At 44.9% G+C, this 12,505-nt stretch overlaps 1 protein-coding gene across 1 annotated transcript in view; it reads right to left on the minus strand.

Moving 5' to 3' along the window:
* LOC140486967 (E3 ubiquitin-protein ligase SH3RF1-like) overlaps positions 1–12,505 on the minus strand; it is a 132,425-nt gene that overhangs the window by 10,569 nt on the left and 109,351 nt on the right. The window contains exons 11-12 of the mRNA XM_072586239.1: positions 11,133–11,410; positions 9,762–10,054 (exon numbers count right to left, since the gene is read on the minus strand). Of these exons, the coding sequence (XP_072442340.1) occupies positions 9,762–10,054; positions 11,133–11,410 (571 nt within the window). The remainder of the gene's footprint in view (positions 1–9,761; positions 10,055–11,132; positions 11,411–12,505) is intronic.

Below are 12,505 nucleotides of genomic sequence, written 5' to 3' on the forward strand. Positions count from 1 at the left end.
CAGAGTTCCCTGGATGCTGTTAACACTCAAATGGCCATTCGTCATGTAAAAGCCCCATCGTTAAGGCTGGCAGCCTTTCTTTATAAGGGGTGTCACTATGGCGACTCACCTTGTCCTCTAACAAACTACAACATAAACTCCGGAGTTGGCCATGGATGGAAACTGGGAGCAGGAAATCTAGTGAACCATCTCCTGCCCAACACTGAGGTATAGTTAATTGTAGCTTCCTGGCTGCATCAATAACCATCCGTGTCGACCAAAACACCAAGATTTGCTTTCTCTAGGTGACAAAAAGAAAATACCTAATACCGTTTATGGGTAATTTATGGGTACCCTAATGCCTGCCTTTCAGTTTAAATAGAATTAGTTGCAAAATATCTCTCAACAACTTGTGATCGATTGGAATCCGGGTCAGCTGTGATTCTAATTAAACCCTGTGTGCAGGTGCTGTGTGACGACTGCGGTGTGGGCAACCACTTTTATTGCCCTTTCCAAGCTGTCCCGAGGCATTAGTGACCCATCACCTTCGTCTTTGTTTTATCTGATAATACTCAGCTTGCAAGTGCATCTGGGTAATGGCTCAGGGATAATGCTCCAACATGAATTAAACATCGGTCAAATCAGTGAGGTTCCTTCCCAAATAAAGACAGAAATGATGTCATACCAAAGCGTCCACTTCGTGACCATGGTATCGGATTTATATTTCTCCACCTTAAAAAAAACGGATTAAAATTTTCAAGCTACCACAATGTGATCTGAAACAATTTTCTGTGTGTTACTGCACTTGTCCTGTGTCTCACCAGTGCAACAACATTGCACTGTGGGAATTAAACTCAACACGCTACTTACACAACCTTTCAGTTGTAATGCAAGTTTGTAGGACAGGAATATTTGAGAAAGAAAGTTTGGAAAGGAGGCAATGGTTAAGTTAGTTAAGTTTAGTCAGCAAACAAGAGACCATCAAATGTTGTCACCTCTGAGAGGAACAGAGTCACTGAGGCAAATCTCAATTGTCAATTAGCATGTTTAGTTTCAGTTTGAAAATCATTGAAAGAATAATATCTCAATGATCATATTCATTTAACTTTACAGTCAATTGTTAGATTGTCCTTGCAATTATATGTCACATTCCCCACTCCATTCAAACAAAGCACCTTACAGAAAACAACTTCCAGCTCATATTGACCTGTGTCACTTGGGGGTAAGATAATAGGAAACCAAGATACATCATCAGGAGACTGGTCTGCTCTCAACAACAACCCATTTTTCTGCCCAATGCTCCCAGATTTCGGCAGCCTTCCCTTGTCAAATGCCCCATGTTGCCATCTCCCTTTGCTGCTACATTTTTGTCATTTATACCTGCTCTGGACCCAGAAGAACATAGGAGCCAGAGCAGAAACTATTCCAGCCTTCAGTCCTGCTTCACCATTCAACAACATGACCCCTCAAAACCTGTCCAACATCCACAAGGCACAAGCAAACTAACAGAAGACAAGAGTTGGGAAAAAGGAACATTTTCAGGATGGCAACCTATAACCAGTGGTGTGTCACAGGGATCAGTGCTGGGCCATAATTATTCACAACATATATTTATGATTTGGATGAGGAAAGTGACTGCATTAAGCCACTTTTAGATGACTCAAATATTTGGCGGGAAGACAAGTGGTAAGGATGACACAGAGTCTACCACAAGATATAGACAGGATAAGTGACTGGGCACAGCATTTGGCAGATAGAATATAACTTGGGAAAATGCAGGTTCTAAACTTCAGCAGGAAGAATAGAGAAGATGTTATTTAAGTGGATAAAGCAGAGCAGAGCTGACGAAGAGTGACCAGACTTGAAGTTAATTCTGCTTTCTTTCTTCAGATGCTGCCAGCCGTGCTGAATTTTGCCAGCAATTTCTGTTTTTGTTTCCGATCTCCAGCTTCCACAATTCTTTGTTTTATTTCAGCTAAAAATGGCAAATTTCCTTCCCTAAAGGATATTAAATATGGGTTTTTTCCAATGATTGACAATGGTTTCATGGTTATCATTATTCTCAATTCCAGATTTTTATTAAATTCAATATCTATTATCTGCCCCAGAACATCACTTGGAGCTTTGGATTAATAGTGATAATACCATAAGGCAATCATTGCCCTGCAGTGTGATGGAATATTCCCTACTAGCCTGGATGGGGGCAGCTCCAACAACACTCAAGAAGTCCGACACCATCCAGGACAAAAGCTGCCTGCATCACTGGTGCCATATCCACAAACATCCACTCCCTACATCGAGGCTCAGCAGCAGCAGTGTGTACTGTCTACAAGATATGGTGCAGACATTCACTAAAGCTCTGTGGACAGCACCTTCCAAACCAGGAACACTGCCAACGAGAAGAAAATGGAGGCAAGTAGATGGGAACACAACCAAGGCCCCCACCAAGCAACTCAGCATCTTGACTTGGAAACATGTCACTGTTCATTCAGTGTCACTGGGTCAAAAGCCTGGAATTCTCTCCCTAAGAGCATTGTGGGTCTACCTACAGCACAGGGACTGTACTGGTTCAACAAGACATTCACAACCACTTTCTCAACAGCACCTAGGGATGGGGCAATAAATGTTGGCCCAGCAATACCCACCTCCCGTGAATGAATAAACATAAGCTTGACATCATCCAGGACAAAGCAGAATACTCAATGGCACTCCAGCCACAGTAATCCATATTCACTCCCTCTGTCACCGACATACAGTTGTGAGAAACTGCTACAATAAGGAGAACAATAATTCACCAAGGTTTGTTCCACAACACCATCCAAAACAGGGATGTTCACTGCCTAGAGTGGACAAAGACAACAGATGCATGGGAACATTCTCCCCTCCATGTGCCCTTCAAGTCACACAACATCCAGAGTGGGAATTATGTCACAATTCCTTGACTGTCATTGGGTCCAATCTATGATGTCCCTTCCTAACAGTGTCAAGGGTGCCTCTCACCTCAGAATGCAACGGGATTTTGATCAGATGGGCCAAAGAGCTGAGGAGTGGCAGTTGGAGTTTAGTTTAGATAAATACGAGGTGCTGCACTTTGGAAAGGCAAATCAGGGCAGGCCTTATACACTTAATGGTAAAATCCTGGGAAGTGTTACTGAACAAACAGACCTTGGAGTACAAGTTCACAGTTCCTTGAAAGTGGAGTCGCAGGTAGATAGGATAGTGAAGGTGTTTGGCATGCTTTCCTTTATCGGTCAAAGACACTGAGTATAAGAGTTGGGAGGTCATGTTGAGGCTGTACAAGACATTGGTTTGACCACTTTTGCAACCTTGTGTACAATTCTGGTCTCCTTTCTATGGAAAGCATGTTGTGAAACTTGAAAGGGTTCAGAAAAAATGTACAAGTATTGGATGGTTTGAGCTATTTTATGGTTACCAGGGTTGTACGGTTTGAGCTACAGTGACAGGCTGAATAGGCGGAAGCTGTTTTCCCTGGAGCGTCTGAGGATGAGGGATGAACTTAGAGATTTATAAAATCATGAGGGGCATGGATAGGGTGAACAGACAAGGTCTTTTCCCTAGGGTGGGGGAGTCCAGAACTACAGGGCATAGGCTTAAGGTGAGATGGGAAAGACTTAAAAGGGACTTAAGGGGCAACTTTTTCATGCAGAAGGTGGTGCATGTATGCTGGAACTGCCAGAGGAAGTGTTGGAGGCTGGTACAATTACAACATGTGAAAGGCATCTGGATGGGTCTAGGAATAGGAAGGGTTTAATAGAGATATGGACCAAATACTGAAAAGTGGGACTAGATTTATTTAGGATATCTGGTCGGCACAGATGAGTTGGGCCGAAGTGTCTGTTTATGAGCTGGACAGCTCTATGACTTTATGCTGACAGCGCTATAGATGCCTCTACGGACTGCAGTGGTTCAAGTCGACAGTCCAAAAGCATTTTCTCAAAAGATAACAATAAATGCTAACCTAGCCTGTGATACCCAAAGATAAAGATTACATAGTAGTTCTGATTGTCATCTCAATTTCACTTTGCTGTCTGCCCCACAATCCTGGACTTGCTCCCACCCCCCCGCCATTAAAAATTTATCTGTCCTAGCCTTGAACAAATTGAATAAGCCACCCTCCACTGTTTTAGGAGGAAAAGGATTTGAAATAATAACGATTCATAGAAAAGAAAGGTCTCCTCACCTCCGTCTTAATGAGGACTCGTCTTATTTTTCAAGTAGGTCTCCTAGTTCTAACTTCTCCAAGTCCATTGCAGTATATCCCCCCCCAGGACCTTACAGTAAGATCACCTCCCATTCTTCTCCATGCTATGATAAAGGGTCCACCTGCTCACCTTCTCCTCATAAAATACCCATTCGCTCCAGGAATTAGGCGACCGAACCTTGCCTGAACCACTCCTACTGCGATTATATTATTTTTCAATTAAGGAGACCAAAACTGTGCACAGTATTCCAGCCTGGTCTCACCAACAGCTTGTATAGCTGCAATAAGCCTTCCTATTTTTACATTCCATTTCCCTCACCACAAATGCAACAACTCCACTTGCCTTCCTAATTATTTATTTTACTGTAGTGGTAAATGTAACTGGAAGAGTATTCCAGAACCTCAGGGAAATGCCTGTTGAAAAATGTTCCAAATTCCTCCATAGCAGACGATGAAATCAATGAAAATCTGGAAAAGCTAAACTCAAGGTGACCAAGTAAGCCTTGTCCATTGTTGTCAAATTCGATCTTGCTCTCAATGTCCTTACTTTTATTGGCCTTCATCAGATTCCTGACCCAAAGCAATGTGATTGACTACAGTTGGGGATTGGCAATGAATGTTGGGTTAGCTGGTGATGCCCATGTCCCATGAATGAATTTTTTAAAAATTGCATCAAAAGTTTCGCAGAAAATAACTAATTTCTTGTGCTCAACTAATTTAAGCAAGACAAAATCAAGCTGCATGAGGAATCCTCCAAACAGACCCCATCACCAAGGGTATATTTCCCTCCCCTATTAGCGTTCTGGAAAGACCACTCCCTCTGCGACTCCCTTGTCAGAGCCACACCCCCCACCAACCCAACCTCCACTCCCGGCACCTTCCCCTGCAACCGCAAGAAATGCAAAACTTGCGCCCACACCTTCCCTCTCACATCCCATGGGATCCTTCCATATCCGTCAAAAATTCACCTGCACCTCCACACACATCATTTACTGCATCCGCTGCACCCAATGTGGCCGCCTCAACATTGGGGAGACAGGCTGCCCACTTACGGAACATTTCAGAGAACACCTCTGGGATACCCGGACCAACCAACCCAACTGCCCTGTGGCTGAACACTAACTCCCCCTCCCACTCCGCCAAGGACATGCAGGTCCTTGGCCTCCTCCATCGCCTGACCATGGCAACACGATGCCTGGAAGAAGAGCACCTCATCTTCCGCCTAGGAACCCTCCAACCACAAGGGATGAACTCAGATTTCTCCAGCTTCCTCATTTCCCCTCCCCCCACCTTGTCTCAGTTCCAACCCTCGGACTCAGCACCACCTTCTTGACCTGCAATCTTCTTCCCGACCTCTCCGCCCCCAACCCCTCTCCGGCCTATCACCCTCACCTTAACCTCCTTCCACCTATCACATATCCAACACCCCTCCCCCAAGTCCCTCCTCCCTACCTTTTATCTTAGCCTGCTTGGCACACCCTCCTCATTCCTGAAGAAGGGCTTATGCCCAAAACGTCAATTCTCCTGCTCCTTGGATGCTGCCTGACCTGCTGTGCTTTTCCAGCAACACATTTTCAGCTCTGATCTCCAGCATCTGCAGTCCTCACTTTCTCCTGGTTTTATCCAAGCCCTATTATACCAAGCAGTGGGAGACTCAACAGGCGGATGAAACTGACTGACATTAGGATCTTCATAAATTGGCAAAAAATATTGTTGGATGTGCTCAAATGGTGTATTGATTATTGGAGGCTAAAACACCCGTGGGGGAGGAAGGAGACTTAAAACTTTACTCCAACAAAGTAGAGTTGTGAAAGATTTTGGAAACTGTCCTTAGTGCCATATTACTTGGGAATCAGCCAGCAAATCGGAGGCTTAGCTTTGCCATATTAGCTACTTACAGTTAACTTATAGGTTCTACTGAATACAATTTTGCCGGTAGCTCTGGCATGCTCTATGCTGATTCAGGTTCGGCGGTCACAGTAAAAATTTTAAAGCAAGAATTTTTATACATTTGTTTCTTCGTTGGGTTAGAGTCATACAGTCCTACAGCACTTTGGTGCAAACTGATCAAAGCAGACCAAAAACGTCCATCCACACTAACCCCATTTCCCTGCACTTGACTCATAACCTTCTCACCCTTTCCTTTCCAGGTATGGGTCCAAATCCCTTTTAAATGTTGTTAATGTACCCACCTCAATAACTTCCACTGGCAGCTCATTCCATACTTGTAACATTTTTTTCCCCAAGAATCCCTCCAGTGTGGAAACAGGCCCTTCGGCCCAACAAGTCCACTCCGCCCCTCTGATGTGTAACCCACCCAAGACCAATTCCCCTACCCCTGATTAATGCACTTAACCTACACATCCCTGAACACTATGGCCAATTTAGCATGGCCAAATTTACCTACCTGCAGATCTTTGGAATGTGGGAGAAAACCAGAGCACCTGGAAGATACCCACGCAGACACGGGGAGAATATGCAAACTCCACACCACACACAGTTGCCCAAGGCTAAAATCAGACCTGGGTCCCTGGCGCTGTGAGGCAGCAGTACTAACCACTGAGACAACGTGCTACCACCTCTGTGTAAAAAAAAAGGTTCCCTTTTATTCTTTCCCCTCTAACCTTAAACTTATGTCCTCTCATCCTCGATTAACCAACCCCAGGAAAAAGACTGAGTGCATTCACCCTAACCATACCCCTCATGATCTTCTACACTTCTCTAAGATGCCACCCCCTCAGTCTACTATGCTCTAAAGAGAAAAGTCCTAGCTTGTCCAGTCTCTCCCTATAACTCAGACTATTTGGTCTTGGCAACATCCTTGTAAATTTCTTCGGCACTCTTTCCAGTTTAATAACATCCTTCCTATAGCAAGGTGACCAAAACTGAGCACAATACTCCAACCTCACCTACGCCCTGTATAACTGCAACTTCCCAAACTCTATATTCACATTTTTAGCCTCCTTGGGGGTTACAATTTTTTTTTTCATCTCTCCTGCCTTTCACTCTGTCAGAAGCTCTCCCTTTTAGGGGCGGCACAGTGGCTGAGTGGTTAGCACTGCTGCCTCACAGCACCAGGGACCCGGGTTCGATTCCAGTCTCAGGTGACTGCCCTTGTGGAGTTTGCACATTCTCCCAGTGTCTGCAAAGGTTTCCTCCGGGTGCTCCGGTTTCCTCCCAGAAGCCAGAGATGTGTAGATTAGTTGGATTGGCGAAGGTAAATTGCCCATTGTGTCCAGAGTTAAATGGATTAGCTTTGGGAAATGCAAAGATAGGGTAGGGGGAGATCTGGGTGGGATGCTTTTCAGTTAGTTGGTGTGGACTCGATAGGCCGAATGGCCTGCTTCCAGAGTGTAGTGCATAAATGCTGTTGATCTCTAACATCGTACAGTTCTGGTAAAAGCCCTTAATAACTAACATCATTTCGGTTGCGAGAGAGGTTTTCAGTCTGGAATATTTTCCAGCATTTTCTGTTAAGTTCAGATTTCCAGTCCTTGTAAATATTCTTGCTAATGCTCCTAACTTACCGTGGTATTAGAGGATATGCTGAAGTCTAGGTTCTTCAGAATGGATCTGTGATTCAGGCTTTCAATCACCAACCATATCCTATCCACTTAGAGTCATAGAAACATACATACAGAATAGAAGTGTCCCTTCAACCCATCGAGTCCATGCTGACCTATCTACGCTAATCTTATTTTCCAGCACCTGGTACGTAACTTTAAATGTTATGATATTTCAACTGTTCGTCCACATATTATTTTTTATAAAGGCACTGAGGATTCCTCCCTCTACTGCCCTCCCAGGCAGTGTATTGCTGATACCCTCTGGGTGAGAAAGATTTTCCTCAAGTCTCGTAAAATCATACATTCCCTACAGAGTGGAAATGGCTCTTTCGGCCCAACAAGTCCACACTAACCCTCTGAAGAGTAACCCACCCAGACCCATTCCCCCTACCCTTTGTCTACCCTGATTAGTGCACCTAACCTACACATCCCTGAACACTACTGGCAATTTAGCATGGCCGATTCACTTAACCCACGTCTTTGGACTGTGGGAGGAAACCAGCACACGCAGAGGAAACCCAAACATGGAGAATGTTTCTGGAGTTTGCACAGTCATGGAGTCCCTACAGAATGAAAACAGGCCATTTGGCCCAACAAGTCCACACCAACCCTCTCAAGAGTAACCCACCCAAACCCATTCCCCAACCCGACTACTGTACATTTACCCCTGACTAATGCACCCAACCTGGATGACCCTGAACACTATGGGCAATTTAGCACGGCCAATTCACCTGACCTGAAACTCTTTGGACTGTAGGAGGAAACCCATGCAGACACAGGGAGAATGTCTGTGTGGAGTTTGCACAGTCACCCGAGGCAGGAATTGAACCCGGGTTTCTGATGCTGTGAGGAAGCAGTGCTAACCACTGAGCCACCGTGCCACCCCTCTAAACCTCATGCTTTTCACCTTAAAATTATGACTCTCATTATTGACCTTTTGACTGAAGGGAACAGCTGCTTCCTATCCACCCTGTTCTACGCCCTCAATCCCATACACCCTCGATCAGGTCTCCACTCGAAAGAAAACAATGCACACTCATCCAGCTTTTCTTCATGGGTAGAGTGATCCATCCCCAGGCAACATCCTGGTGAATATCCACTGCAAAAGATCCCCAAACTCCAGTGGCATCATATCCTTTCGGTAGGAAGGTGACCAGAACTGCACACAGTAGTCCAGCTCCACCCTGACCAAAGTTTTGGCACACATGTATTTACATAGCACCTTCCACAACCCCAGGGATCTGAAAGTACTTTAGAACCAGTACAGCACTGACACCTTTTGAGGTGTAGTCACTGGCGATGCAATTGAAATATCATAACGTTCAAAGTGACATGCCAGGATTAGTGTAGATAGGTTAGCATGGACTCGATGGGTTGTATGACCATATGATTCTATGACTCTAAATGGATAGGATATAGTTGTTGATTGAAAACCTGAAGCACAGATCTTTGCTAAAGGACCCAGACTTCAGCATATTCTCTCACACAACCTTGCACGGTGCGCCCTGGTATAAAAACAGTGGTGTCCCTCTGCAACCTCAAGCTATAGACAATTGCGCTGTAGAAGAAGTTGTTATACCAGTTCAGTAGAAAGTTCATGTTATCCAAACTGTGCTCACAATTCGTTCATTGCACTATAGTCAATTGACACTGACAAAACATGTGTTACACCAGAACGGCACTGTAATAATAACCAGGCTTTTGTATTTCAGAACATTTAAGTATTGGTCAGAACCAGCTTTTCTTTAAACTAGTGCACCTGGGATCACAGAACTCCCCCCAGTGAGAGGAGAGACGGGGCCCTAGGTTGAACATCTCACCCAGAAGTTGAAAGCTCCGACAGTACAGCACTCCTTCAGTGCTGTATTGAAGTACCAATCTGGAGTTTTGTCGTACTCAAGTCTCCAAAGTGGGGATTTAAATCTTTGCTCGAAGGTTTAGAGTTATGTGCCACTTTCAATAACAATTTTAAGAAAAAAAAACACCTCTCTCACCTTCTCTCTGCTCTCCTTGTCAAATTTATTAGCAGCGGAGGCTGTTGCAGATGGGGTGGCTATACCCAACGACTCCCCCTCCAGAGCGGTGGCACTGATGTTTGGCGGGGTTATAGCAGCAGTTGCCGAGGTCAGAGCGACAGTGGGCCTCGTTGCTGTGGGAGCAGCGACAACGGTGAAAGGAGTGACGACCTGCTGTGGAGCCGCTGTCGTGGCAGGGCTGGGGGAAGCTGGGCTGTGAGCCTGGATTGGCGTCACTGCTGCAGTCGGTCTCTCCTGGCCCTGGACAGCAGCTGTTGGTGAAATGAGATGTCACTGTAGTGACGTGACCGAACTACAAAACAATAGGTGGGAAATGGTGGGGGAGAAATGTAATAAATGTGTTCAAAATGATGGAGAATCTTGATAGAGTAACTAAGCACAAACTGTTTCATTAGTAGGAGGGTAAGAAGACACTGATCAAAGGCAATTGGCAAAAGGCTAGTGAAAGGTAAAGAGCATTTATTTTATGCAGAGTGTTATAATCTGGAATGAGGTGTCTGAAAGGATGGTCAAAGAATACCCATCAGAGAACTGGATAGATTTTGAAAAGAGAAAGTTGCAGGGCAGTGGAGAAAGAACAGAGGGACAGTATTGAAACTGTTACCCTACCAGACCTCCTTCCCAATTTCAAATCGATGATAAAATTCCCAAGCAAAAACACAACAGGAAAAGTTCTGCTGGTCAGTATCCAGATCCACAGCATCATGCCAGTGAAGACAAAAGCAAATGATGACATCAAGAGAAACTATTGCTTTTAGTGTGTTTCAGGGGCCAGAATAAATGGATACAGCTTTAAGATTGACATTCAGGGATGATGTTTACATGCAGAAACTTGTAAAATTCCAAACCATCTCCCACACAAAGCCAATAAGGCTGTCTGTTACTAACTGAGACTGCGAAGGTTTTAAAGGATGAGGAAATGAAACAGTAGGGAGAAAGGAGAGGAAATGGAATTCAAATGGAGATCAGGCTTGATTCAACTGAGTGACAGAACAGGCTGAGGGGTCGAATGGTCACTGTCTGGTCCTAAGGTTTTAACTCAACCTGCTATGGAAAAATATAACCAATTACAGAAATTTAGATTTACAACAAAGGCAGGACAGAGCTAACGTTGCAACTGGGAAAGGTGAAGAGTTGATTAGACAAGACAGAGTTGGTATCACAGGGAAAAAAAAAAGAGTGGATATTGCTCCTGGTTGAAACTATAAGTCAGTGGTGAAGGAAATGCAACGGTGGGAAAGTCAGAGAAGGTAACTCTTGCCTTGTGACCCACCAGAATAGTTTGAGTCACATTGATGAATAACTGTAATAATACTGAGCTGGACTCACCCGTCCGAACAGCATTACGAGCTTGGTTAACTGTCATCTGACCCGTCATGTGCATCAGAACCTTGGCCTGTGGGTTGGTAGCCTGTACGTGTGCCCCTGATATGACTGCGGTGGGGACTGGCGGCGTCGGGCTGACTGGTCTGCTCAAATCCAGGCCGTTACTGGGAGCTTTGGGCTGGGGTGTCACCGCTGGCACGGGCACCACTGTGGTCACTCCTCGGCCAACTTGTGCCGTCACCACTACAGGCAACTTGGACTGCCCTGATGCAGCTGGAGCCCTGCAAACAATTTAAAATAGCAAGATTGAAATAGCAATATGAATATGGGTAACAGAGAGAGAGGACACTACAGAAGGCGGGAGCGGGGGGAGCACGCGATCGAGAGAGAAAAAAGATTTGAAGATGCCGGTGTTGGACTGGTGTGTACAAAGTTTAAAAAAAAATCACACAACCCCAGGTTATAGTCCAACTGGTTTAATTGGAAGCACACTAGCTTTCGGAACGACGCTCCTTCATCAGGTGATAGTGAAGGGCTCAATCCTAACACAGAATTTATAGCGAAAATTTACAGTGTGATGTAACTGAAATTATACATTGAGAAATTGATGGTCTGAGAGAGAGAGAGAGAGAGAGAGAGAGAGAGAGAGAGAGAGAGAGAGAGAGAGAGAGAGAGAGAGAGAGAGAGAGAGAGAGAGAGAGAGAGAGAGAGAGAGAGAGAAAGAGAGAAAAAAGAGAGAGAGCGAGCGCATTTGTGCTGGGGAGCAGGAGAAGGAGGGAAGAGACAGAGAGAAGCAGTGTGAATGTTACAGGCACAAGGCCTTCCATCAGGCTGATTAGGAAGCCTCTCTTTTCGCAAAAAAAAAGATTCTACAGACCCTTCTGCTGAACAGTTCTTTCTCAAGTCTAGTGTTAGTTGAGGCTGAGCTAATTTAAAAAGAGCTGTGTTATTTAATTAGCAATGCAGTTGTGAGCTAATCTACCAATTAAGAAAAAAAATTATCAAGCAACATGCCAGTGCTGCTACCCTGCCAGGATCACAAATTTACAAGGGGATGAGCAAGCTGTCCACGCTACACACACACAGCGTTATGTCTGTCGCACCACCTGATCTTCAGTGAGACAGAGCTCAAGTGGCCAGATGCATGTTACAGCGACCAAGATAAATACAAGCCCCCCCCTTTTTTTTAAAACAAATCAGCTCCCCTCGTTTTCTGGATATATCAAAGTACAGCAGAAGGTCCATCTGCACATTACGCAAAGGTTTCCCCACTGGGGTTAACGGGAATATGTGAGGACAGGCAATGAGAGTGATGCCAAGATGACAAACAAAGAGACAAAGGGAGAGATGGCACAACTGCACAGAAAAAGGCTTTC

This window comes from Chiloscyllium punctatum, chromosome 2 (assembly GCF_047496795.1).
Source record: "Chiloscyllium punctatum isolate Juve2018m chromosome 2, sChiPun1.3, whole genome shotgun sequence".
Taxonomy (NCBI): Eukaryota; Metazoa; Chordata; class Chondrichthyes; order Orectolobiformes; family Hemiscylliidae; genus Chiloscyllium; species Chiloscyllium punctatum.